General features: G+C 45.3%; 1 protein-coding gene across 2 annotated transcripts in view; it reads right to left on the bottom strand.

Annotated features, from left to right (window-relative positions):
• Nucleotides 1-25,940, bottom strand: part of Glt1d1 (glycosyltransferase 1 domain containing 1) — a 65,788-nt gene extending 39,848 nt beyond the window's left edge. Inside the window, exons 1-4 of one of the 2 annotated variants that reach the window (XM_075978072.1) lie at nt 25,559-25,940; nt 17,745-17,893; nt 11,514-11,619; nt 4,844-4,895 (exon numbers count right to left, since the gene is read on the bottom strand). In XM_075978072.1, coding sequence (XP_075834187.1) covers nt 4,844-4,895; nt 11,514-11,619; nt 17,745-17,893; nt 25,559-25,626 — 375 coding nt within the window. In that variant the 5' untranslated portion in view covers nt 25,627-25,940. Of the gene's footprint in view, nt 1-4,843; nt 4,896-11,513; nt 11,620-17,744; nt 17,894-24,979; nt 25,060-25,558 lie in introns of those variants that run through there. The other variant, XM_075978082.1, reaches the window with a different exon arrangement.
• Nucleotides 25,941-27,468: the final 1,528 nt, after the last annotated feature.

The following is a 27,468-nucleotide window of genomic DNA, read 5'->3' on the forward strand; positions in this document are numbered from 1 at the left end:
AACAGAGAATGGCTCTGTTCAAGAGTTCAAGGGCAGCCTGGGCTACAGCGAGACCCTGTCTCAAAACAAAGCAAAACAAAACAAAAATCTCTTATTTAAAGAAGATGATACCTTTCATAAAACAAAACATAAATAAATAAAGTGAAGAGTGGACACAGGCAAGTTACCTGGTGGCACCCTAGCCCTTGCTAGCACGTAAATTCAAAAATAATAACAAGCTCAAAGGTGTGCTAGCTAAAACCACAGTGCAGGCTGTGGTCTTGGGGGACTTGGTGCTTCAGAGCAGCAACTTCCTCAGGACTGACTTTCCTGCCCATGGCCCCTGAGCCAGACTTGTCTCCATAGACATTGTGCCATGCCCTGAGCCCAGCTTTTGCCAGGGTTCCAGGCCTCTCATCTTCTGGCTCGGGGCCTCTCCATATTGGAATCCATATGCAGGCGCATATTTCCATCTCGGGCTTTTGGTTTGTTTGCGTAAGATGGGACCTCCTGGAGCCAAGCCGGTAGCTGAGGGCGACTTTGGATTCTGATTCTCCGCTTCTGAGTATTTGCATCGCGGAGGCACGCCACTAAGGTTTTGTGGGGCCGGGGATGGAACTCCGGGCTGGGCGTGTGCTAAGGAGCATGCTCCCTACTGAACTGCATCCAAGCCCAGTTATAAACGCCTTCCGAGTCTCATCCACGGAGTGAGTGTTTTCATGGTGAGACCCTGCCTTATTTTACAGGGTTATCTCCTGTAGCTGCAGTGTATTGCACAGTGTATTTTCTGCTTGGCAAAAGATTTTATATGAAAAGGCGTAGGAGAAGGGTAAATAACCTCCCGGAGAAGTGCCGATCTCTGTGTGACCTGCACTGATACAGCGTGTGGACACTGTGTGTATGGGTGGCGATTTCCTCTAAGCAATCCGTAACGATTAGATCCAGTCTCTTAAGAAAGCTACAGTCACGAGTCATTTCTGTGATTTCAAAATGAACGTTGAGCCTTAGATTCTGCATCTACTACAAGAACTGTTAATGTAGTTTCCACTGGCGAAAAGTTGAACGTTATGAAGATTAGACTTTTTATTATATTAGCCGAAGAACGGGAGGTCTTCTTATAGCTGTGGTCTGGTCTTTCTTTTCCTTTGTCTTTTCCCTCATCTTGTGGTGCTCACCCTCAGAGACAAGCACTGTACCACTGAGCCCTGCCTCCGCCCCCTCCTCTACAGCTGAGCCCAGCCCCACCCTCCACATCTCCTCCCCCTCCCCGCTCTCTTTTCCCTTTTAGTTTATGAAATGGGTCTCTTACGGAGACTCACTTATTTCAGAGCGTGTACCTAAAAGGACGCTGGCTTTTCCTATCAAATAATTAGTCAAATCAAGTATTAAGTTCTCCCATTTATTAAAGTGGAATTTTAATACTCTCCCCCATTCCTCTTAAACTATCACACAAAGCAACTCAGGCGTTCATTAGATCCCAGAGAAATAGCCCTGGTAGGTGAGTGAACAGACACATTCACAAGTCTCTAGGCACGGCCATTTCTTCCCATCACAGAATTCAGTTGCCAGCTTAATTAATTTTGGGTAGAAAGGGGAACTGAAAGGGTCATCTTGACTTTTTGCGCTTTTATTAGGAAGTATATTTCTCATGAGAATCACCGCAAGATTGTGCTGGGATCAGCATGTCACTACACCCAACTTAATTACCTTTCTAGAAATAAAGGTGGAGAGAATGCATGCCTAAGCTTTGAACTGGCTTCTTTGCTTAAAACCACATTTAAATACATTATTTCTGTGCACATACAATTATCTCCTTCTTAAAAGTGTAAGGAGGGGGGTGGGGGAGAAAAACCATGTGCCTGCAGTGCTCCAAGAGGCCAGAAGAGGGCATCAGATCTCCTGGGACAGGAGGTAGACAGTTGTAAACTGCCACATGGGAATTGAACCTGTGTCTTCTGCAAGAGCAGCTAGTGCTCTTAACCACTGAGCCATCTCTGCAGCCTCCATAGTCTCTCTTTTGAAGCCCCACAGTGCCAGGCATGGTGGTATGGTAGTATCTTCAAAACTTCTAATCCCAGAGGCAGAGAGAGGCCCATCTCCGAGTTCAAGGCCAGTGTGTTTTACATAGTAAGTTCCAGGCTACCCAGGGCTACATGGTGAGCCCATACTTCAGGAAAGAAAAGGGAGGCAAAAAAAGAAAGAGGAGAAGGAAGAAGAGAAGGACAAAAACCACAAAGCACTAGAGGAGGTCCTGTAATCTTTCTAATCTAGGATTACTGATATTTGATCACACTTTGGTAATAATTAGGCAAGATTAACAAGGCTACAGCCTGAGTCAAGCCCGCTTCCAAAACAGAGAACATAAAATTAAAAATCAAAGCTGGTTTCTCCTCCGGGAAGATTAAGACTGCGCTGCTCAAAACACATTATCACCATTCATGGTACATGAATCAAAATCTCTCCTCCAAAATCGAAAAGAATTCCATAAACACAGCTGAGCAAGAAACCTTTATATTAGTTATACATATTTGTATTTGAAAAAAAATTCAAATCAAATAAAGGTACTGAGCTGAACTTTATTAGAAAACCCACCCACCAATCCTGTACAAAATGTGTATTAAAGACAACTTCACTTTCAAATTTAATAACTATCCCAGCCTCAAAGCTATGAAAACAAGTTAATATCATCTTTTATTAGGCTTATCTCAGGACCTCCTACATCCTCATCCGGGACAAAGCCATCTAAGCTACCACAAGTGCTTTCCTTCCTTAATTTTTTTTTAATTTTTAAGATTTATTTTTAATTATATGTACATATGAAAGTGTATGTGCACATGGGTGTAGGTGCCCATGGAGGCCAGAAGAGGGCATCAGATCTCCTAGAACTGGACATACAGGCAGCTGTGAGCTACTTGGTGTTGGACCTGACCTCAGGTCCTCTGTGAGAGCAATACATGCTCTTAATTGCTGAGCCATCTTTGCGGTCCTCTTTTTTTTTAATTTAAAAAGATTTGCTTTACACTTTTTATTTTATTTTATGTGCCTGAGTGTTTTGCCTGTGTGTGTATATTTGTAGTACACGCATGCTTGAAGCCTGTCAAAAGAGGGCATTAGATCATCTGGAACTGGAGTTAAAGATGGTTGTGAGCTGCCATGTGGGTACTGGGAACAAAACCTGGGTTTTTGGGAGGTGTAGTAAGTGCTCTTAACCACTGAGCTATCTCTCTAGCCCCTCAATGCTTGTTTGTTTGTTTGTTCAAATGCCTACTAGTCTTGGCAAAGGACTGTCCAAGCTTAGATCTGGCTGCCCCAGGGTAGTGTTTATATATACTTGGTAGCATATGTATATACATATATTCTGTAGCTTATACAGATCTGAGGCAGGTGTGTTTGTACATGCTTTTATTTATTTATTTATTTATTTATTTATTTTGGGTTTTTCGAGACAGGGTTTCTTTGTAGCTTTGGTGCCAGTCCCGGAACTAGCTCTTGTAGACCAGGCTGGCCTCGAACTCCCAGAGATCTGCCTGCCTCTGCCTCCCGAGTGCTGGGATTAAAGGCGTGGGCCATCACCACCCGGCTGTACATGCTTTTAATCCCAGCACTTGGGAGGCAGAGGCAGGTGCTCTCTGTAAATTCCAGACCAGCCTAATATACATAGTGGAGCATTGTTATACCCATACACTAGTGCATCTCTCAGTTCTCATGAAAGAAACATCTTTTTTGCTGTAGATGGTGATTAACACGGAGCCCCACAAATGGTCATGGGGCAGAGAATGAGAGACTGCGGAATATTCAACCCTGAATGGCACAGCTAGATCCCATTCCCTCTTCCCAAGGCTCAGGCATCACTGCAGAAAAGGGGGTGGGAAGGCTGTAAGAGCCAGAGGCAGTGGGTGACTGCGAGAAAACAATGTTTTCTTACACAACAGGGCAGTTGCCTATGTTAGCTCACAGCAGCTGAGACAGTGTGTGTAAGACCCATGCAAGCTAAAGCCAGACAAGGTCTCAGCATGGGAGCTGGAGAGATGGCTCAGTGGTTAAGAGCACTGCCTGCTCTTCCAGAGGGGCCGGGTTTAATTCCCAGCACCCAAATGGCAGCTCACAACTGTCTGTAACTCCAGTTCTAGGGGATCTGATAACCTCGCATAAACATGCATGCAAGCAAAATTTAATGCACATAAAATAAAGATAAATAAGTTTAAAAATAATCTCAGAATGGAGGGGGAAGAAGGCACAAAGTCTCATCCTTAGCTGAGGAGCTTTTGGCAACTGGTGGCTCCTCGGAAAGGAAGAGACAGTTTTCTTTATGCATGTGGCCCCTAGGTGGTTGACGACACTTCAGGGTATGTCCCATATGAAAGAGTATATGTAGAATCAACTGGACTCAAGGGTTTTACGAAACAAAAGAGAACACAAAGTTGTGTGGGTATGGAAGGAAGACAGATCTGGGAGGAGGAGTTGGGGGAGGTGAACATGCTCAATAACACTGTATGGGGCTGGAGAGATGGTTCACTGGCTAAGAACACAGACAGTTCCTGCAGAGGACCTGGGTTCGATTCCCAGTACTGATACAATGGCTTACAGCTTTCTGTAATTCCAGCCCCAGGAGGCCCAGGCACCAGACAAGTATGTAGAATGCAGGAAAAAAATGTATATATATATATATACATTGTGTATATATACATATATACAAACTTTAATTAAAAAAATTCCTACATTGTACAAAACTCTCAAAAAATTAATTAAAGAAAACACTTTGAAACATCACTAAACTTTTTAAGGGTATCACACAACTGTGCCATCCCACCATGGTCTAGACAGTCCCCAAGCCCTACCAGAGAGAATCCAGAAGAACACGTACCCACTGCATCTGCGCTGTGTCCTTCATTGCCTCTGTGAAAGCCACGGCAAACCTAGTCAATGGATAGAGATAACAGTCAATTAGGCTGGAATTCAATTAACACAACTCTGAGGCAGCACTTCCCAACAACTCATGAGAGACGGACAGGGCACAGTTCCATCCGTTGTCATTACTCCCGGTCACCGTCCATTAGGCCCTGTCTCCGCCCACACCAGAAAAAGTTGTGGGAGGGAGATAAACTCAACGATGCTCGAAACCTTTTATTTCTCTTCTTCCTTTCTAATAATGCTAGAAAAAGCAGAGATTAAAAATCAAGGGCCAGAGCTGGGGCGATGACTGAGTAGTTAAGAATATTTACTGCTCTTCCAGAGGACCTGGATTCAGTTTCCAGCAACCACGTGGGGCGGCTCACAAACACCTGTGTACTAACTAGCTCCTGGGTACCTGACACCCTCTCTGACACCTGCGTACACACAGCATGCACACTAACGTACATTTACAGGTTTTTTTAAACATCAAAAGCCAGAAAACCAAATTCAGTAGGTGACGTAGTTAATATGCTATGAGCAGCACACCAGGGCAAGGGGCACATGACACGGGTATGTGACCAGGGAATTCTGTGTGTGCTACACTGCCCATATCTGCCCAAGATGCCTGTATGATAATGGGAATACTTACATCTTAAAGCCATGTAACACACACACACACACACACACACATACATTCAGGTTTATATATACAAATAAATTTTAAAAAACAATAGAAGAAAAAAGTCAGTAAGTCCTAAGTGAAGCACAATTAATAAAATCTTAGAGACACATATTGGGGTTTAACCTGAAGACCAGAAAAGAAAAGCAACAAGCCACTGGCTCTAAACCTCAACCTTGGTCCAAAAATAGTGATCCTGCCTCCCGAAAACCTCAGAATGAGACTGTGTGTGAGAGCTGTCCCCTCCTGTTTTATATTCCTCTCTAGCTCTGGGATTAAGAGCGTGCACCACTACCGCCTGGTTTCTATGGCAAACTCGTGTGGCCACTGGGATTAAAGATGTGTGTCATCAAAGGCTGGCCAGTGTGGCTGTTTTACTTTTCTGGCAAGCTTTATTTACTAAAATCCAAATGAAATGCCCCTACACCTAAGGGGCTCCAGCATTAAGAAAATGGGGGACCTATATTTAAGGCTGTTTACCAAACCACTAAAGATCGCTCGGCAGGAAGAAACTGTCAAGTCTTATCACGGGAGTTTGATCCCTTGGGATTCCACATGATGGAAAGAAAGAACCAACTCCCACAAGTTGTTCCCTGACCCCCATGAGAGCTGTAGCATGCTCACTCATGTGCATGCGTGCACACACACACTAAATAAATGTATTTTTTAAACTATTGTTTATTTTATATGTGTGGATGTTTTGCCTGCATGAATATCTGTGTACCACATGGAGATGGTAGCAGATCTCCTGGAACTGGAGTTATGGGCAGTTGTGAATCTCCATGTAGATGCTGGGAATCGAACCTGGGTCCTCTGAAAGAGCAGCCACCATTCTTAACCACTGAGCCATCTCTCCAGCCCTAAATAGATGTTTTGTTTTGGTTTTGGTTTTTCGAGACAGGGTTTCTCTGTGGCTTTGGAGCCTGTCCTGGAACTAGCTCTTGTAGACCAGGCTGGTCTCGAACTCACAGAGATCCGCTTGCCCCTGCCTCCCAAGTGCTGGGATTAAAGGCGTGCGCCACCACTGCCTGGCTTAAATAAATGTATTTTAAAAGATTGCCTTTGCTGTGAAAAGGGTGCAACAGATACATTTTAACTGAGTTGTATGGGACATCTCTTGCAAAAGAATTACATAAAGATATTCCTTTTTTACCAAACCAGGTGAGAAAAACCCACAACTGAATTATAATAGCATCAGACAGGAATTTATTTTTTCAGACAGTAGTTTTAAGGATACACATAAGTCTATGACCATTACACAGAAAGATTTTCGAGTTGGGATCTAAGTCAAGGTCACTCCGTCAACCACCATCTATCAAGACAGGATATGGAATCATCTAAGAAACAGATCTCTGGACCTATCTATGAAAGCGTATCTAGACTAGGAAAACTGAGTTGGTAAGACCCAGCCTGACTGTGGGCAGCACCATGCCAAGGGCTGGGGCCCTGGGCTGAATAAAAGGAACAGCATGAACTGAGTATCAACATCTATTGTTCTTTTCTTCCTGACTTGGGGACACTACATGGCCAGCTGCCTCACATTCCTGCCACAATGGCTTCCTTGCCAGGATGGACTGGACAGTATCTTTAAACTGTGACCCAAAATAGCCCCCCCCTTTTAGAGACAGTTTTTCCACAGAGGCTTGGGCTGGCCTTGAACTTAGAGATCCTTCCGTCCCTGCCTCTAGCATGCTGGGATAAAAGGTGCTCATCACCACACCTAGGTCCTTCCTTAAGTAGTTTCTGTCAAGGATTTTGTCACAGCAGTGAAGAAAGTAACTGTCCTGGAGAGTTTTATGGCAATTTGACACAAGCTAAAGTCACCAGAGAGTAGGGAACTTCAACCTCAGTTGAGAGAATACCTCCATGAGATCAAGCAAGCCTATGGGGCATATTCTTAATTAGTGATTGATGCAGGAGGGCCCAGCACATTATGGGTGGTGCCACCCCCAAGCTGGTGGCCCTGGGTTCTCTAAGAAAGCAGGCTGAGCAAGCCATGAGGAGCAAGCCAGTGAGCAGCACTCCTCCATAGCCTCTGCATCAATCCCCGCTTCTAGCTCCCTGCCCTATTTGAGTTCCTGTCCTGACTTCCAGATGATAAACTGTGATGTAGAAGGGTAAGCCAAATAAACCCTTTCTCCCCAGCTTGCTTCTGGTCATGGTGATTCATGACATCACAGCAATAGTAACCCTGACTAAGACAAAATCAAATATGCATGTTACTGAGTAGCAACCATTCAAGATAAGGAATGCAGAGTTGAGACTTGCATTACACACTGGCACAGATCCAAAGTACAATGATTAAAACTATATTGGCTGGCATAAAACAGACAAGAGGACCAATGGAACTGAATAGAAGGCCCGGATATTAATCCACACACCTTCGAACACCTGATTTTTGAAAAAGAAGCAAAAAAATATCCAATGAAAAAAAGAAAACATATTTAACAAGTGGTGCTGGCATAACTGGATGTCAACATATAGAAGAATGAAAATAGACCCATATCTATCACCATGCACAAAACAAATACAAATGGATCAAAGACCTCAACATAAAGCCAGCCACACTGAACCTTATAGAAGAAAACGTGGGAAGTACACTTGAATGTGTTGGCACAGCAGACCACTTCCTAAATATAACCCCAGAAGCACAGACACTGAGAGAAACAATTAATAAATGGGACCTCCTGAAACTGAAAAGCTTCTGTAAAGCAAAGGACACAGTCAACAAGACAAAACGATAAACTACAGAATAGGAAAAGATCTTCACTAACCCCACATCAGACAGAGGTCTGATCTCCAAAATACACAAAGAACTCAAGAAATTGGTTGTCAAAAGAACAAATAATCCAATAAAAAAAATGGAGTACAGACATAAACAGAGAATTCTCAACAAAGGAATCTAAAATGGCTGAAAGACACTTAAGAAAATGTTCAACATCTTTAGTCATCAGAGAAATGCAAATCAAAACAACTCTGAGATTCCACCTTACAGCTGTAAGAATGGCCAAGATCAAAAACACTGATGACAACTTATGCTGGAGAGGTTGTGAGGAAAAAGGAACACTTCTGCTTGCTGGTGGGAATGCAAGCTGGTACAACCCCTTTGGATGTCAGTGTGGTGATTTCTCAGAAAATTAGGAAACAATTTTCCTCAAGACTTAGTAATACCACTTTTGGGTATATATCCAAAGGATGTGCAATCGTACCATAAGGAAATGTGCTCAACTATGTTCATAGAAGCTTTGTTTATCATAGCCAGAACCTGGAAACAACCTAAATACCCCTTGAGTGAAGAATGGAAGAGGAAAATGTGGTACATTTACACAATAGAGTACCACACAGAAGAAAAAAAATGGTATCTTAAATTTTGCAGGAAAATGGATGGAGCTAGAAAACATTATTTTGAGTGAGGTAACCCAGACCTAGAAAGACAATTATCACATGTACTCACTCATAAGTGGTTTTTAAACATAAAGCAAAGAAAACCAGCCCAAAATCACAATCCCAGAGAACCTAGACAACAATGAGGACCCTAAAAGAGACTCACATAGATCTAATCTACATGGGAAGTAGAAAAAGACAATATCTCCTGAGTAAATTGGGACCTTGGGGGAGGGTTGAAGGGGAAGAGAGAGGCAGGGAGGGGAGCAGAGAAAAATGTAGAACTCAATAAAAATTAATAAACAAACAAAAAACAAAAAAAACTATATTGGCAACGAGAAAAAGAACAGGAGCTCAAAAGTGAACTTGAGGCCAGGAGCAGACTCAAACACATCTAAGAGTTTAACGCAATGGCAGAGAAGGGGTTCCATAAGTTGAAAGGGTTCCTACCCTCCTACCCAGGATATATCTGAGAAGAGAGAAGACTGAAGCTGGCTGGAGAGATGGCTCAGTGGCTACGAGCACTGGCTGCTCTTCCAGACGACCTGAGTTCAATCCCTAGCACCCACATGGTGGTTTACAACCATCTGTAACTCCAGTCCCAGACCTGACAGCCTCTTCTGTCCTTTAAGAACACTGCACACAGAGTCCACAGACACATATGCAGAAAAATACTCATACACAAAAAATAAAAATAAAGGAAAAGAATTTTTAAGTGAACAATAACAAGTGGCAAGTATTCTTTTTCAAGTGTACTCAGAAACAAAATGATCCTAATTTTCAGATACACTTCATTGAATTTTGATATTTATAATTACCAAATTCTTACTATAATTCTTAGAAGCTGATAACCTAATCCAAAATTAAAACAGAATACTATACTGCATGGAATAAAGGTTTAAAATACTGAAAAAAAATTCACACAACCCCATAGAAAAAAACACACCAACTTAAAAAGTGTTTAATTAAAAATGAAATGTTCATTAAGAAGCCAGGCAGGCTCAATACCTCGTTTACAGAAACATGAGCTATGTGATGTCAAACAAGAAATCCATGATTCATGCGTCTCTCTTGCCCACTGGCCGTAATCAATTACCCCCAAATAAAAAATCAATATTTGTTTTAATAACAAAGAGATAAATAACCCTAAAGATAATACTGCAAGATAGATTTATTCAATAATGTTTCTAGTAAACGGGATTACTTTTCTTCTTTAGGGTTGTGCAGCATGAACCATGCAAATAGAAAGATAATGTATTTTTTAAATGTGCAAGAAGTAAGGAATATTCACTAATGGGTCACTTTTCTTAAGATTTATTTGTGTATGTGTATGAGTGCACTGCGTGTGTGTGTGTGTGTGTGTGTGTGTGTGTGTGTGTGTGTGTGTTTGCACAGTGTGGGTGCAGTACCTATGGAGGCCAGAAGAGGGTGCTTACACCCTGGAGCTGGAGTTAAATATACTCCAGCTATATCAGGAGCCACCTGATGTGAGTACAGGGAAGGGAACTCAGGTCCTCTGTAAAGGGAGCTAATGCTTTTGTGTTATTGTTATTGTTGGTGTTGTTGTATTTGTTTAGGGGGTTTTGTTTGTTTTGGGTTTTTGAGTATTTTTTGAGACAGATTTTTTTCTGTGTGTTTTTGTGTTTTAAGATTTATTTATTTTGATTTTCTGTGTATGAGTGTTTTTCCTGTGTATATGTATGTATACCATGTTCACACATTGCCCATGCAGGTCAGAAGGTGCTGGCCGCAGCTAGTGTCTGGGGCAGGGGTTCCCACACTATTCCCACAGAGCTAATGGATGTCTTGGAGAAGCACCACCTCCAGGCGATAGAGCCATGCTCTTGGGGGCTCTCTGCTCCCAAATGGCTGGGAGTAATGTGTAAATGGAGGACTAAGCCAGGGTACAGAATTCCTCTGGTGACTGCTCTCCATAATGGTTTACAGAACTCACAAGGCAACACAGACAGGAGCCATACATACTGAATAGTGAATAGCCTAAGAATAGTGAGGAGGATGAGCCTTGGGCTGGGAAACCTAGCATAGGCCCGCTTAGCATCATCTGCTCAGCCCTGCACTGTGGTGCATTCATTTAGTCCCAGAACTTGGGAGGTGAAGGCAAGAGCAGAGTTCAAGGTCATCCTCAGTGGTCAAAGTTAGCCTAGGCTACAAAAGACCCTATTTCAGTATACACACACAAGTACACACAAGCTGTCTTCCTACCACACAGAACCTTCTAAAATGCTCATGTGATATTAGCATTAGGCCAGATATAATGACTCACTTGGTTACAAGGAGAATTTGTAGCAAAATAAAACTATACTGAAGAACGTTTTTGTTTTGTGGGCTTGTTTTGAGACAGGGTCTCTCTCTATGTGTCCTTGACTGTCTGGGAACTTGCTACGTAAACCAGGTTAGCCTTAACTCTCAGCTAGCCACCTGCCTCTGTCTCCCAAGTTCTGGAACTAAAGGCATGAGCCACCATGCCTGGCAAGGGCCTTATTATTGGTGGTGAGAATTTGTTTTCCCTGCTAGGATGCAAGCCCTCCCAAAGCAGAGCACAGATGGATGGCCTTACCTGGCTTCTTCCAAAACCTTCCCCATGACTTCATTTTTTTCTTTATGATTGGCATCTTCATTTAAATCAGTTCCACCAAAGATGACCCCAAAAGGAATGCCGTGACCTGCAAAATGAAGACAAGCGGAGCACACGGGACATCAGGAGGTGCCCCTTGACAACTGGCCTGCAGCCATGAAGCAAAAGCGGAAGTTCCCGTAATCCAGGGCTGCACGGCTTTTCTGTCATCTATTTTGAAAGAGAGCTCTAGAGCCAAGGCTGCTGGCCTGGAACTCTCAATTTTACCACCTCAGCAAACCCAGGGCTAGAACTCCAGGTGTGCACCGCCATTCCCAGGTGTGTGTGTGTGTGTGTGTGTGTGTGTGTGTGTGTGTGTGTGTGTGTGATATGTGTGGGGGCATCTTCGTGGAGTCAGTTCTCTGTTCTATCTTTACGTGTGCTCTGTAAATTGAACTCTAGTGAATCATTTCACTGGTCTGAAATCGTTTTCTTTTTGAGGTAGGTTGGCCTTGAATTTATTTCCCTGAAGATGACCTTGAACCTAATCCTCAAGCTTCTACCTAAGGTGAGCCAAAGGGCTGAGATTTCCCACAAGCACTGCCACACCCAATTTATGTCCCTCTAGAGGTTGAAACAGAGGCTTTGTGCATGCTTGACAAACACTCTGCCAGCTGAGTTTCAGCCCCAGTAACTAAGCTTGGTGTGTTTTGATGTCTGTTTCATTCCGTTCAACTCTCTAGAGGAATAGCAGATATCACTATTAGAAACCTGCAGGTGGTGGTGGCCTTTAATCTCAGCACTTGGGAGGCAGAGGCAGGTGGGTCTCTGTGAGTGCGAGGCCAGCAAGAACTAGTTCCAAGACAGCTAGGGCTACACAGAGAAAAATCCTGTGTCAAAAAAAGAAAGAAAGGAGCCGGGCGGTGGTGGCGCATGCCTTTAATCCCAGCACTCGAGAGGCAGAGGCAGGCAGATCTTTGTGAGTTCGAGACCAGCCTGGTCTACAAGAGCTAGTTCCAGGACAGGCTCCAAAACCACAGAGAAACCCTGTCTCGAAAAACCAAAAAAAAAAAAGAGAGAGAGAAAGGAAGGAAGGAAGGAAGGAAGGAAGGAAGGAAGGAAGGAAGGAAGGAAGAAAGAAAGAAAGAAAGAAAGAAAGAAAGAAAGAAAGAAAGAAAGAAACCTGTACTGAGGAGCCAGCGAAATAGTTCTGCAAAGGCAAAAAGCACCACACCTGACACTCTGAGTCCCATCTCTGGGACACACGTGGTAAAAGGAGAGAATCTACTCCTTTTAAGTTGTCCTCTGACTTCCACAAAGATCCCTCCCCAGCGCTACCACCATCACCGTGACCATGCCCACCAACACTACACACACACACACACACACAAATAAATATATGTACAAAGAAAAACCCACACTGAGATTAAGCATGCCAAGTCTCACCCGTGGTTGTCAGGACTAGTTTTCAAATTAATTTGCTTTCCGTTTTAACCACGGAAAAATATCATTCCCCACCATCCATCAAAGCCAAGCTCACCAATCCTGAGAAGAAATCAAAGAGCTCAAATGAAGCTGGTGACAGGAGAGGGTCCTGCTTAGCATCCTCAACCAGCAGCTCTGGAAGTCTCGAGGAATGGGCAGCACTATGTAGACACTGGTACCTGGCGGTCACCAGGCATGGCCCCTCCCTCATGGTCACCAGCTTCTAAAGCCAGGCATTGAAACAGTGGGACTCTGAAGGCTATCTGAGTGGTATCCCTGGCCCTTGGAAGCAAACACAACATTGTGAACTGAACTTGCCACGTAGACCTGGCCGGCCTAGAGCTCAGAGATCTGCCTGCCTCTGCTTCCAGATTGCCCCATCATGTCCAGTCTAAAAGTATCTTTGAATTCAGTTCATCACATATAGGGTATGGTAGCACATGCCTGTAATCCCAGCACTCTCTGTGAGTCCCAGGTCAGATTGGTCTACATAGACCCTGATCAGTTCCAGGTCAGCCAAGACTACATGCAGAGACACTGTCTCAAAATCAGACACAGTTCATCATATACAGTGCCTGAGACAAAATATGGAAATAAGACATCAACATTCAGGGCTGGAGAGATGGGCCAGTGGTTAAGGGCATCAGTCATTCTTCCAGCGGACCCAGAATTCCCAGCACCTGTTTGCAACTCAGCAGTCTGTAGCTCCAACGCCCTCTTCTGGCACCCACAGACACAGCAACTTCATGGTGCACAGACATGCGGATGAAAACCCCCCCCACATAAAAATAATAATTGGGTTGGAAATAGTTCAGCAGTAAACAGCGCTGCTGCTCAGGCAGAGGACCCAGTTTTGATGGAGGACCCACATGACAGCTCACAGCTGTCTGGAACTCCAGGTCCCCATCTAATACTTCCTCGTAGATTCTGTGGGCACCTGGAATACATGTGGTGCAATGTCATTGCATACACGCAGGCAAAACATCCGTACATGTGAAAATTTTTTATTTAAAAAAAATCATTTTTTTTAAAAAAAAATGCCATCACTCATAACTGATTGCTGTGAGAGACCTGGCAAAGATAGAGGATTTTTTTTTTTTATCTTATTTCAGGTAAGAACAGAAAACTAAAGCTGGAGAGGGACTGGCTCAAACTTGTGAGCCAAGGCAGGAGAATTGTCAGGACTTCAACCCCAGCCTGGGCTACATAATGAGTTAGCTATGCTAGCCTGGGCTAACCTGGGCTGTAAAATGGAAAAGCCTGTCTCAAAGGCCTGAGTGTGTTGGTGCCTTGTAACCCCAGCATTTGACAAAAGGAGGAAAGCAGGTTAAGGTCAACCTTACCTAAATTGTGAGTTCAAGGCCAGCCTGGGCTACATGAGACCCTGCCTCAAAAATCCCAAAATAACAACAAAAATGGCAGACAACTGCGGGCCAGTGAGAGGGCTCATGGTGTAAGGGCTAGCGTGGTAGGAGGGAACAGACACCACACAGCTGACCTCTGGATCCAACATGCATGCAGTGGCACACACCACACACCCTATGAAATAGAGCAATATAATTTACAACCCAAAGACTACCGAACTATAGTACATGATTTTGATTTTAAAAGCAACACAAAGTAAAGAGCAATCCTATGGGGTGGGGCACCTGACCTGGATCCATACTGAGTCATGGGATGCCATCACAGACGGGTTAATCTTGTTCTTGGCCACCTGACCCTATCTGCTTCCTTATTAGGTTCCAGCCTAAGCCATGTTCTTTTTTGTTTTGGTATGGTTTTTGGTTTTTGGAGACAGGGTTTCTCTGTAGCTTTGGAGCCTGTCCTAGAACTCACTCTGTAGACCAGACCGGCCTTGAACTCACAGAGATCTGCCTGTCTCTGCCTGCCTCCTGAGTGTGCCACCACCGCCTGGCTAAGGTGTATTCTTAAGACTTCATTAAAGCTCTGAAATCTACATCAAAGCAAGTTGTCTGTTTTATACACTAGTTAAAACATAAAAGAGCTCCCAGAATGCACCCTGCACAGCGCCCCAGCTATATTCTCTCTTAGATAAGGACAACTATAAAGTTCTGTTATTAAACACTTTAAAAATTGGTTGATTTGTACACAGAAAAAAAAATCTTTCACACTCATCCCCAGGAGAGAAAAACAATCCCTGTGTTAGTTCAGAGTTCCTCCCAACTCAGAAGCAAACAGAACAGTGACATCTTCATGTTTACTTGAAGCAGAGGTCAAGAGTGGTGGGATTAAGCATATAAACTAAAAAAAGCAAAAACAAACCAGGTAGTGGCGGTGGCACAAGCCTTTAGCCCCAGCACTTGTGGGAGGCATAAGCAGGTGTATCTTTGAGTTCGAGGCCAGCCTATTATACAGAGTGAGTTCTAGGACAGCCAAAGCAACACAGAGAAACCTGACTCAAAATATATACATACGTACATGCATACATACATACGTACAAAAAAGCAAAAAAACAAAACAAAACAAAACAAAAAAACAGCAACTGGATCAGAGTGAGGTGAAGCAGGCTCTTGCCATCTGCCAGTCTTATCTGAACTTCAATGGCAATTTTGTCAGCATTGGACAAAACAAAATACTGAATAGTTTTTTGGCCTCCAGGTTAACCTAGGAACTGATAGCATAGACACTCACCATGAGTTCACGTAACTGGAGGTTTTTCTCCTGCCCACCAGTTCCCAAAGAGCCACTCTGAGGCTTAATATAAATTACAGGCTTTTTGACAATAGCTCAGGCTTCTTACTGGCTAGCTCTACATATAAATGAATCCAATTCTAATAATCTGTGTATTACCACGTTGCCCTGTGGCTTACCAGAAATGCTCTGGCATCTCACTTCTCTGGTGGCTGCTCAGGTGTCTCCCCAACTCCGCCTTCTTTATCCTTCACTCTCTGCTTGGATTTCCTGTCTGTCTAAACTCTGCCCTGCCATAGGTCAAATGAGCTTCTTTATTAACCAATGGTAATAAAACATATTCACAGCATACAGAGGGGCATCCCGTATCAACTTCAAGAACGCATAATCATCCTGGTGTGGTGGTGGATCTCTGTGAGGTCAGCCTGGTCTACATGAGTTTCAGAGCAGCCAAAGCTACCTAGTGAGACCCTGTCTCAAAACAACAACAACAAAAGGATATGACCCAAGATGGGGCAGCACGCCTTAGCGTCTAAAGTTAAAGCTATGATTGCAGAGGATCCCCACAATGTGACACAGGGGGAGCCTGCCTAATCCAAAATGTGGGGTGATCCCAAACTGGAGAGTCTGAACTGAAGTGAGGCCACATGTGTAAAAATGACACTCCCAACCTCACAGAGCAGGTCATTGTCACTATTGAAAATACTGTCTGAAATCACTTCAGGGGCTGAGAATGCATCTTGGCTAGTTGAGTGCTTGCCACCATGTATGAGGCCCTGTGTTCCTTTCCCAGTACCATGTAACTAGACATAGTAGCACTTGCCTAGAATCCCAACACTTGGAAAGGGAAGCCAGGAAGGTGAGAAAGTCAAGGTCATCCTCTGTCACGTGGTAAGTTCCAGCCTGGGCTAAGTGAGACTACTTCAAACAACAAACAAACCTAAATGACCCTAGGGCGTGGGCCCAAGGGAATGAGAAACACAGATGAACTTCACAATCTAGCCTAGCTAGCCTCCAAATATCTCACTGCCTATGTGAAGATACACATTTAAAAAAAAAAATCTAAGATGAAGATCTGGCGAGAGTTTAAATGGCTAAAAGTACTTGCCCAGAAATCTGATGACTTACATTCAACCTCTGGAATTCATTTTAGAGGAGAGGATCTACTCCACACACTCATTCTTTGTTCTCCATGTGAATGCCATTGCGTGCTGGCACATCACACACACACACACACACACTAAAATTTAAATTTTTTAAATAAAAGCCCTTCTGCTGTAGACATTTCAGAAAAGAAGCGCTGCTATGTCTCAAGCTAATTTAAACTGTCTGCAATAGTTCATTTTAAACTGTCAGCTTGTCCCAGCCTTGAATGACAGGAGAAGAGAGTCTCAGCGAGGGTTTGTCTAGGTCATGGCCTCTGGGCATGTCTGTGTTGAGATGGCCTTGGTTGAATTGATGTGAGAAGACCCAGCCCACTGTAGGTGTTACCATTCCCTAGGAAGGGAACTCTAAACTGTATAGAAATATAGAAAAGGGGCATTTGTAGGAAGTGTGCCTGCCTTCATTTCTCTTGACTTTGCCTATGATGCGACTGGCTGCTTCAAGTTCCTGCCTTGACTTCCCCTGATGATGGACTGTGACCTGGGACTGTAAGCCAAAAACAGCAAACCCTGTCTCTCTTACAGTTATACTTGTCAGGGTGGTTTATCATAGCAACAGGGAAATAAACTCAAACACACCACCCTTGGTGAAATGCAGGTAGGGAGGAGAGGCCTCCTGGCAACAGCGGAGTGAGCTGCCATAGACACAGATGCTCTGACCCAGGGCCATCACGGCTTTGTAAGAGAACCTGTCCTGTAAAGACAGGCATGTACCACTATGGCTGGTCTCATATTTAAACACATATTTAAACAGCAAAGGTATCGTCAATACCTATCTGTTCTAAAGTGGCAAGGCCACCAAATTTAGAAAATTGCATAATAGAAAAAAATGGAAACCTTGTGTAAGCCTTCAGTTGGGTAACAGGGCACTGTCCTTGGCATCTGGTTTGTCAGCATTTCCCCCTGTGCGGCCTTGGGAGCGTGAGAGCTGTACCTTGCAGAAGTCTGCCTCCTCGGTAGAGGTGAAGGGCTAGCGCTGCTTCCAGGTTCTCGGCTGCGATGAGCTCAGCAACGTCAGATGGGCTTTCAAAGTCAAAGGCATCTCTCAGAACGCACATGTGGCCTGCAGCTTCTAGGTGGTCCCTTAATGAAGAAACAGAGAGAGGGAGAGGCCGGTTACGGCTTTAGAGTCGGTCTAGACTGAAACACAGATGGAAGCTGGAGATGGTGACAGCAGCCGTCCATTCCCCAGCCTGCAAAAGACCTCAGACTGTGGGGGATCAAGGCCAATGTAGTCACAACTCTGAGACACGGCGAGCCTCTCAGCACATTCCGTGGCACGGAACTACCTCAAAGCCTGTCTGCCCTCTCTAATTCCACCGGTTCCTTGTTCGCTGCCCTTCACTTGAGATGGTGCCCGAAACGCATCTTCTAGCTGCTGTCACTCATCTCGTTTAGATTTCTTTTTTTCATTTTATGCATAGGAGGGTTTTGCCTACATGGTGTGTCTATGCACCACATAAAATACTGGTGCCTTTGGAGGTCGGAAGGCATCCGATCCACCAGAACTGGAGTTCTAGGTGATGGCGAGCTGCCATGTGGGTATTGGGAGCCAAATTCAGGTCCTCTGCAGGAGCCACCAATGCTCTTAACCACGGAGCCTTCTCTCCAGGCCCTGTCACTCATTTCTTGAAGGAATATTTCTTACTTTTTTTTTTAAGATTTATGTATTTATTATGTATACAGTGTTCTGTCTGCCTGTATACTTGCTGGCCAGAAGAGGGCACCAGATCTCATTACAGATGGCTGTGAGCCACCATGTGGTTGGTGGGAATTGAACTCAGGACCTCTGGAAGAGCAGTCAGTGAGTGCTCTTAACCTCTGAGCCATCTCTCTCTCCATCCCTTGAAGGAATATTTCTGCAGCTACTGCTTGCTTTAGCCTAAGAGTTGGCGTCCTACATGCTCAGAGCAGAAATGAGGAACTACTCTTCCATCTCCCGAAAGCTGTAGGAAGTGAGAACTTGTTAGCAAATGGCAGAGTCTAAAATCTACTGGAGAATGAGTGCCCGAGAGATGGATGACCTCTGTGGAATCCACATGGAAGAAAGGGGATGGAGGCCTTGTCACGGGTAATGAGAGTCATGATAATAAGTTGTTCTCCGTCTCCTAAACGTCCTTTAAACTGCCTTGTGGCATTCACTGCATGAGCTCATAAACATTCTAAATAAAAAAATGTTTAATCTTAATACTCTGAGGACTGAAATTTTGCCCTGGTGGCTTGCTGACTTATAATACTTTTAAATTGCTTTGTCCTTATTCCTTCTGTCAAATAATAACTCGTTTCAATAATAAATTCACAAAGTGCCTATTATGCCTAAGGAATTGTAGTTTTCTTTCCTAGCAAAAGGTTTTTTTTTAAAAAAACAAGTTACTATATATATAAAGAGAGAGAGAAAGAAACTTTAATAAATGGTTCATCATCTCTGTGAAGAGAGGGAACCAATTTGCATATTCATGACTGAAGATTAGAAAGCACTCCATCCACCTCCCAACAGTAGCCCAATACCTTTTAAAGATTTATTCATATGATTTATATATATATATATACATACATATATATATGCCTATATGTGTGCATCTGCACCATGTACATGCAGTACCCACAGAGGCCAGAAGAGGGTATCAGACTCACTAGAACTGCAGCTACAGGTGGATGTGAGCCACCATGTAGATGCTGGGAACTGAACTCATGTCCTCTGCAAGAGCATTAAGCTCTCTTAACTGCTGAGCCATTTCCACAATCTCTACAGCCCTCTTCTTCTTCCTGTGAACAGTAAAGCTTAATTGCTTCCATGTGTCACAGGGGAGAATTTCCATAATCAACGATGCCCGTGTTTACAGAAAATGAGAGCAGCATAAGGAAATTAAAGCCAAGCATGGTACTGCATGCCTGGTAAGGCAGAACCAATGAGGCCGAGGCAAGAGGGTCTCTGTGAGTTTGAGCCTTTCAGGACAGAGGTGACCACGGCACAAAACAATGACAAAAAGAAAAGACTGGGGATATATGTAGGAGAATAGCACTTGCCTAACATGCATGAGGCCCTGGAGCCCATCCCCTGAATTATGCACTTCCTTTTTTATATTTTAATTGATTTCATGTGTATGAGTGTTTTCCCTGCATGTATGTACGCCTTATGCATGCAGTACTCTCAGAGGTCGGAAGAGGCCATTGGGTCCTCTGGAACTGGAATGATAGATGGTTCTGAGTCACCATGTAGGTGCTGGGAACTGAACCTGGGCCCTCTGCTAGAACAACCCGTGCTCTTTTGCCTCTGAGCTATCTCTCCAGCACCATGGATTATGCACTCTTTTTGTTTTGTTTTGGGGTTTTGTTTTTTTTTTTTGTTTGTTTGTTTTTCGAAACAGGGTTTCTCTGTAGCTTTGGAGCCTTCCTGGAACTCCCTCTGTAGACCAGGCTGACCTTGAACTCACAGAGAGGTGCCTGCCTCTGCCACCCAAGTGCTGCCACCACAGCCTGGCAATTACGCACTCTTAAAGGGTGGATTTTGTGGTGTGACAAGGGTGTCTCAGATGGGAAAGGAAGGAGCATTTCTGCAGGAAGCCTTCCCAGACGCTGCTGGAGCACAGGCCAAGTCCCTGTCCCAGGTTGTCATCACCTGCTGTTTCTCAATCAGAGGCTCACATATAACTAGGTAACGCTTTGTGCATCTACGTGCCAGAACCTTCTTCCAAATGGCCAGGCTTGGTTCTGACAGATATGCACAGCTCTGGTGGCTTGGCTGCTGGCTTCAGGAGTACAGGGGCTGCAGGGGCCAGTGCTGCTATGTGAGGACCTACCTTGTCTTTGATACCCATTTGCCAAATGCCTAAATACTGACTGACTTCCATTATACGTGTTACTTAGGGCAAAAAGATAAAATAGTCTCTTTCCCCATACTTCCCAGGCACCCATGATTTCCTGAGTCTGTGTTATGGTTTGGGTGTGAGATATTCCTCAGAAGGTCATGTGTTGAAGGTGTGTGCACGTGTGTTTGTGTGTGTGTTACAGCGTGTGAAGTCTTTGGGAGGGGACTGATTCATGGAGGCACTGATGTTACTGATGGACCAATCTATGGATCCTAGCTTAATGGATTTGGAGGAGGGCCAAGCTCTCCACACTCATCCAAAATTCTGCTTTCCTCCTCGGACCTCCCTCAGGTGTTTTGTCTCAGCTATTTTAGTGTGTTCCTCTAGAGCAAAACAAAACAAAACAAAAACAAAAACAAGCAAACAAAAAAAACAGAAAATGTGAAAACTTCCCTTTCTGGATTCTTCAAAAAGTTTTCCTACCCAAAGGTCTGGCATTTGCAGCAGAACTCCGGAGGGAAGCAACATAGCTATCTGAGGGAAGGAAAAGTGACTCCTGGCTGCAGGGGACATCTCCCCAGGAGGCTTCAGATTGCTCCCTTTCCCTAAGGTACCTCATGGCAAGGTTTAGCAAAAAACAAACATGTTTTGCTCACTAGCTTGCCCTGGATGAGGTAAGAACAGCTGCCACCCACTGCGCAAAGTCCAGCTCTCCTTGTGACAATTCTGGGGCAACATTCTCTGCCCTATGCCAACCTGACCCTAACAGTGTGTGCTCCTGAGAGCTGAGTGTACTCGGCACTTGGCAGTATTTCCCAGATGCCCTCAGGAGAGCCACAAACACTGTGCTCATCGGGGAACTGGACAGTATGACTTCAAACAAAGGTCAGGAAACTTTTAGTGGTGGGATGTGAGGGCACACGCCTACAAGCCAAGCACTCAAGACACAGTTATGAAAGGATCAGAAGTTCAAGGTCTTGCCTAGCACGGGCCATACCTATTCCCGCCGTGGGGTGGGGTAGCTGGAGTTACAGTTGATTGTGAGCTTCCTGCTGTGGGTGTTGGGAGCCGAACCTCAGTCTTCCGGAAGTGGAGCAAGAGCTGCTAGCTGCGGAGCCATCTCTCCAACTTCATCTTTTCATTTTCTTCAGAGTCCCCCTTATGTAACCCTGGCTGACCTGAAACTCACTTAAGTAAACCAGCTGGTCTTGAACCTTCAGAAATCTGCCTTCTCCCACACCCAGTTTATTTGTTTGTTGTTTGCTTGTTTATAGGCAGGGTCTCCTGTAGCCTCAGCTGGCCTTGAGCTTATTATATAGCGGGGAATTACCATAAACTTCTTGTTCTTAGGTTTCCATATTCAAAGCGCTGAGCTCACAGATGAGGACCCCCATGTCCATTTGGTACAATGCTGAGGACAGAACCCAAGGCCTAATGCCTGCTAAGCAAGCAAGTGTTCTGTAAACTGAACCACAGGCTCACTACCAACCCAGCCACAAGTACTCTTCTGAGTCACAAGCTCTCTACCATAGGAGCTACGAGCACTCTACCAACTTGGCCACGTCAGCAGCCCCCATTGCTTAAACACAAAAGACCCACAGATTCAATCTCTCCTACCTGCCGGCATACAGCTGCCACAACCTTCCTTTTGCAGCTGTTCTTGGACTTTTGTGACAAGAGCCCTTATCCCCAGCCCTGACTACAACAGGTTAGTTGCCTTGGCATTACTAACACCTTGATGTTGGAGACACGGAAAAATGACAGCCCCATGCCAGGCCTCTGAATCTGACCGCCTATGTTCCTGCCTCCTGTTCCGTTTCTCGTGCAAAACAAGCAAAGGGCAACAAAATAATGAGAGAATTTCTTTCCCAGGGTGGTCATAGAAATCTGAGCCTCCCACCCCACCCCAAAAACCAATCACAAAACCTGAAAGTTCCACCCCATGCTCCTGAAACTGGCCATAAAGAAACCCTCTGCCTACAGCATATATATGTACTGAAGTTCCTGTTATGCCCACCTCATGATCTCCCCAGAAACCACCAGGAGTTTGAGTTCATATGCAAAAGCAAGCTTGTACTGTCTGTCCATTTCAACACAGCAGTTGGATCAGGGAGCACATTGAGCTCAGCTATGGCAGGGCTTTTAAGGAGTAAAGGATGGGGGGCAGGAAAATTTTGGATTCAGATAGAGGTTGAACTCCTGACTGAGCAGGAGTGAGGTAACAGAAGTCTGGTCAAACAGGGATCAGTATTGGCGTTGCTGTAAGGAAACTGGTAACCTATATACAAGCTATAAAAGCTATTCTTAATGTTCTGGAGCATCTAGTACTTGTTTGTCTCAATTCTGATTGGTCCCCCGCAGGGTACAGTTTACGGCTTTTCCTGGTTCTTGTAAAGAAAATATTGAGGCCTAGTCCCAGTATTGTTACTCTGCTGCCTGTCATGACTGCAGTGATGTCAAGTTAGGCCTCTTTAGTTCAAGACAAAAGTCACACCTTGGGGTCTGGAAAAATGGCTCGGTGGATTTGAATTAAGACTGCTTGTTGCATAAGCATATGAACCCAAGTTCACATCCACAGCATCCATGCTAAAAAGAGGGGTTCAAGCACAAACTTTCTGTAACACCTATGTCTGGAGGCTCACAGCCACCTATAAACCAGATCCAGGGGACCCAATGACCCGCTTCTGGCCTCTTTGTGACTCTATACTCACATAAACATATTCCTACAGGCACATACAAGTACACACAATTAAAAATATTAAACTACATATTTTTTAGCCAGGTATAGAGGCACACACCTTTAATCCCAGCACTTAGGAGGTAGACGCAGGTGGATCTTTGAGTTTGAGACCAGCCTGGTCTACAAAGCAAGTTCCAGGACTGCCAGGGCAACACAGAGAAACCCTGTCTTAAAATCAAACGAAACAAAATTATATCCATGTGTGTGTGAGTATGTAACATGTTAAAGTTTCTATGTCTCTTTTAAATGGCTTATTTAGGAAATGTTGTTGCTTATTGAGGGCTCACACTGTGATCCTCAAGTCTCATAACAGCGTGATGGATGAATAGGCCTTTGTCATATCCCATAGTGCCTGACTTTGGTACCGTCCAATGTCACTAGGAATCATTTACAGCCATTCCCTGTTCTGTGAGTCTACACCTTCATCCCAGGGCAATGTGAGCTTCTCTAAGCCCACCAAGGCCTCCCCCAAATCATTTAGGAATCCCCTTAGGAAGGGCACACATTCTCTATGCCCGTGCCCTGTAGAAAGGGCACACACACTTCTGGGTTAACGAGCAATTCTGCTTTGTGACAGCCTCCTTGTACATAATAATGTATTTATCGATATCAGTTCACTCCGGAGAACCTTGGACCTTTTCCCACCCACAGAGTCAAATGTTAGCTAACATGTGCCTAATGTTTAAATGCTAATCTTAAACACAATCTGTTCTTCCCACCATGTGCACAAGGCAGCTGGATGGCTTTTACCAACTTTCTATATCTTGAACAGCTCAAATTTGCACTAACCTCAGGACCTGTGTTATTCTTAGTCCTTCGAGACCTAGCTTCCCAGATCTGGGTGAATGCCTCCCCTCTGGTCTTAGATTGCATGCTCCTTCTACAAAGAGCATAGCCTGGACCCTACTGCATGAAGGACCCCCTCCAACACAAAGGTCATACTATTTTGTTTTTGAAATAGGATCTTAAGTAGCTGTCTGACCTGGAACTTGGTAGTGGCAGAAGATGGCCTTTACTTTCTGATCCTCCTGCCTTCACCTCCCAAGTGCTGGGATTATAGGCATGTACCACAATACCTGGTTTATACGGTGCTGAAAATAGAACCCAGAGAGATTCAAGTATGCTTGCTTGGCAAACATTCTACCAACTTGGCCACACTCCCAGTCTGATTTTAGTTGCCTGATAGCCACCAATCACCCTCTGGAATGATTGACTTCTCTGTTTGTTCATCTTGTGTCTCTTCCACTGCAAAGAGCTCTGTCTAAAACCCGCCCACAGAGAGCCCAATGAGTGACTGAACTAGATGGAGGGGAGACGCACACAATCCAAACCCTGTCTCTTCTCCAGGAAACTTCAGGAAAGCATCCACCCTCCACTGGTTGTTCACTGCGATCTTGAGAGGAACTGTAACATTTTCTAGCTGAAAGTGGTCTGTGAGGGCTGGAGTAGCCTCAACAGCTCTGTCCCATGATGACGAAAAAGACCCACAGAGGGGGAAGCCATTGGGAAATTCCACGAAGCAGGTGAAGGGCGAGAGGGAGATGGAGATAGAGGACAGGGGAGCAAGCTAACTTCTAGGCCGAGTGAGCATGTAAGCATCTATCTCCCACTGATACTGACCAGCCCTGTTTGATCCAGGCAATCGGATGGCCAGAGAATGGACCCTCCTTCCCTGCCTTGTCCTGGCTCCGGCTTCCATCCCAGGTAAACAAACAAAGCAAAGGACCTAACAAGATAAGCTGAGCATTTGGAAGAGAACCAAATGGGAGGTGCGGGCGGGGAACAGCTGCAACAGAATAAGGACCCTGGATTCCTGCACGTGCTGGACCATCCACCAGGTCTCGGGGCCTTTCTCCAGCCATGTAGGTCTACCTTTCCCTGGGACTCTGCTTTTCTCCAGCCACGTGGTGCCCCCTTCGCATCCCAGGCCAGTCTGCCCAAACCCCATTTCTGCACCGAGGCCTTTGCGGAACCTTTGAGTCTTCCCCCAACCCTGCCAGCGCTGGCCCAGGCCGCCCCTTTTCCGCACCCTAGGGCACTCACAATAGCCAGACAGACAGGGTAGCGGCAGCTGGGTTAAAAGCTGCAGCCCCCGCGCGGCACCTGCGCCCATGGCCCAGCCGTTTGTGCACGCGCAGCTCCGGCGCCCGGCCCAGCCCGGTATCCCCAGGCGAGGGATGCTCAGGCCCCGCAACATACCGCAGGCGCTCGGCGGTGATCGCGTTGCCGGTGTGTGGCCGCAGCACCGCCAGGAACAGGAGCCGCATGTCGCTACCGCCAAGGACTGAGCCACCAGGCCCCGGGCCTCAGCGGGTCCGGGTGGACTCGGTCCCGCCCGCCGCTCCCAGGCGGAGCGGCAGGTTCAGGAGCAGAAAGGAGAAAGGGAAAGGGGGAAGGAAAAGGGGAAAGATAGGGAGGGGAGGAGAGGAGAGGGGAGAGGGAGGGGTCAAGAAGGGAAGGGAGGAGTGGAGGGAGAAGGGAGGGCTGGGGACCTGAGGGGACCTGAGGAGACTAGCGGGTGGGGAAGGGTCACGAGCACAGGTGTCAGGCATCCACGAGCTAAGGAAGGTGAGGGGTGTCCACTGTTCCACTGTTCCGGGAACCCACACACAGGTAGCCTGTGTCTCCCCCCATGGTGTCCATGAGTGGGTCCCCACATGCAACATGGTGGCTAGGAGACGGAGACTGCCCTCCCCACCACACCAGGACCAGGTGAGATGTGGGGTGCAAGCCCAAATGCGGAGATGAGGTTCGAGACTCACTCTTTGAGGGGACCCTGGACTCTGAAGCCCTAGGCCAGGCAGTTCATCCTATTTTAGACCCTGGCATCCCTGAACTAAGTTCAGTGAACTTCCAGAAGAAGAGAGTAGAAGACAGTATGGAGCCAGGTGTCAGGGGTGCAGTTTGCAGTTCCAGCAATACCGAGACTGAGGCAAGAGGATTGCTGCCGCAAGATTCTGAGGAACGGAAGGGAAAGGCAACCTCCGGTAGTCCAGGATTTCTTGTTTGCTAGTCTGTTATTCTGCACACTGAGCCACAACCCCAGGACCAGAAAGGCAGCTTTTAGGGGGTCATGGTGTGAAGCTAGGATGTGGGGAGCTCAGCTGAGAGTCTCTTGCACTAAGTTGACCAGAGCAGGAGGCAGAGATGAGACAGAGCCCTTTGACAACATAACTTTTGGGTGAATTCATGGTGTTTCACAAAGATGTGTGCAGTATTTAAAGCTGAGCAATATTATAGAACCACTATTTTAAACTCAATAACCACTGAAATCAGTTTCTTCCCATCCAAAACCCCCTAATAGCTTCAAAAGGGAAAGGGTAGGTGCCTAGGCGTTAGTGTGGAATCCTCCTGGTCCAGCTCTGCAACACGCTGACCTCTGGTTTGCCATTGGACAAAGCCTGCCCTGCAGGGGAACATTGGGACCAATTGTCCTGCCTTTCCACAGGGAGGGAGCAAGGGAAGGTTTTTGTATTTATTTTTTATGAAGTTACCTGTTTCTTCCCTCTCCTCATTAAAGGCTTCTGGGACTTGATTTTTCTTTCTTTTTTAACTTTCCTTTTTAAAAATTTGTTTTGGTGTGTGTGTGTGTGTGTGTGTGTGTGTGTGTGTGTGTGTGTGTGTGTGTGTTTAGATTCATAGACTCCCAGACTTTATCTTTGAATCTGGACATCAATCATCACATTCATATTCCAGGCAGCAGGAGGAAGGGGGAAAATTATGCCCTCAGAATACGGCATTTCTTTCTAGTTTTTTGTTTGGATGTTTTTGTTAGTTTGTTTGTTTGAGACAGGATTTCTACATGTAGCTTTGGAGTCTGCCCTGGAACTAGCTCTGTAGACCAGGCTGGCCTCAAACTCACAGAGATACGCCTGCCTCTACCTCCCGAGTTCTGGGATTAAAAGCAAGCACCACCACCGCCTGCTTTAAAGCTGTGTTTTTAAAAGGTGGTTGAAGCTGGGTATAATGATACACGCCTTTAATCCTAGCACAAACAAACCTAAAGTCTGAGCCCTTTTCTACCCATCTGCTTGCCTTGGAGCCTTTCAGCAAAAGAGAAGCCTTCTAGAGAATGAACTTCAGAGGGAGAGTGTTATCTGGGCATTGTC

Source organism: Microtus pennsylvanicus, chromosome 1, assembly GCF_037038515.1.
Source record: "Microtus pennsylvanicus isolate mMicPen1 chromosome 1, mMicPen1.hap1, whole genome shotgun sequence".
NCBI lineage: Eukaryota > Metazoa > Chordata > Mammalia > Rodentia > Cricetidae > Microtus > Microtus pennsylvanicus.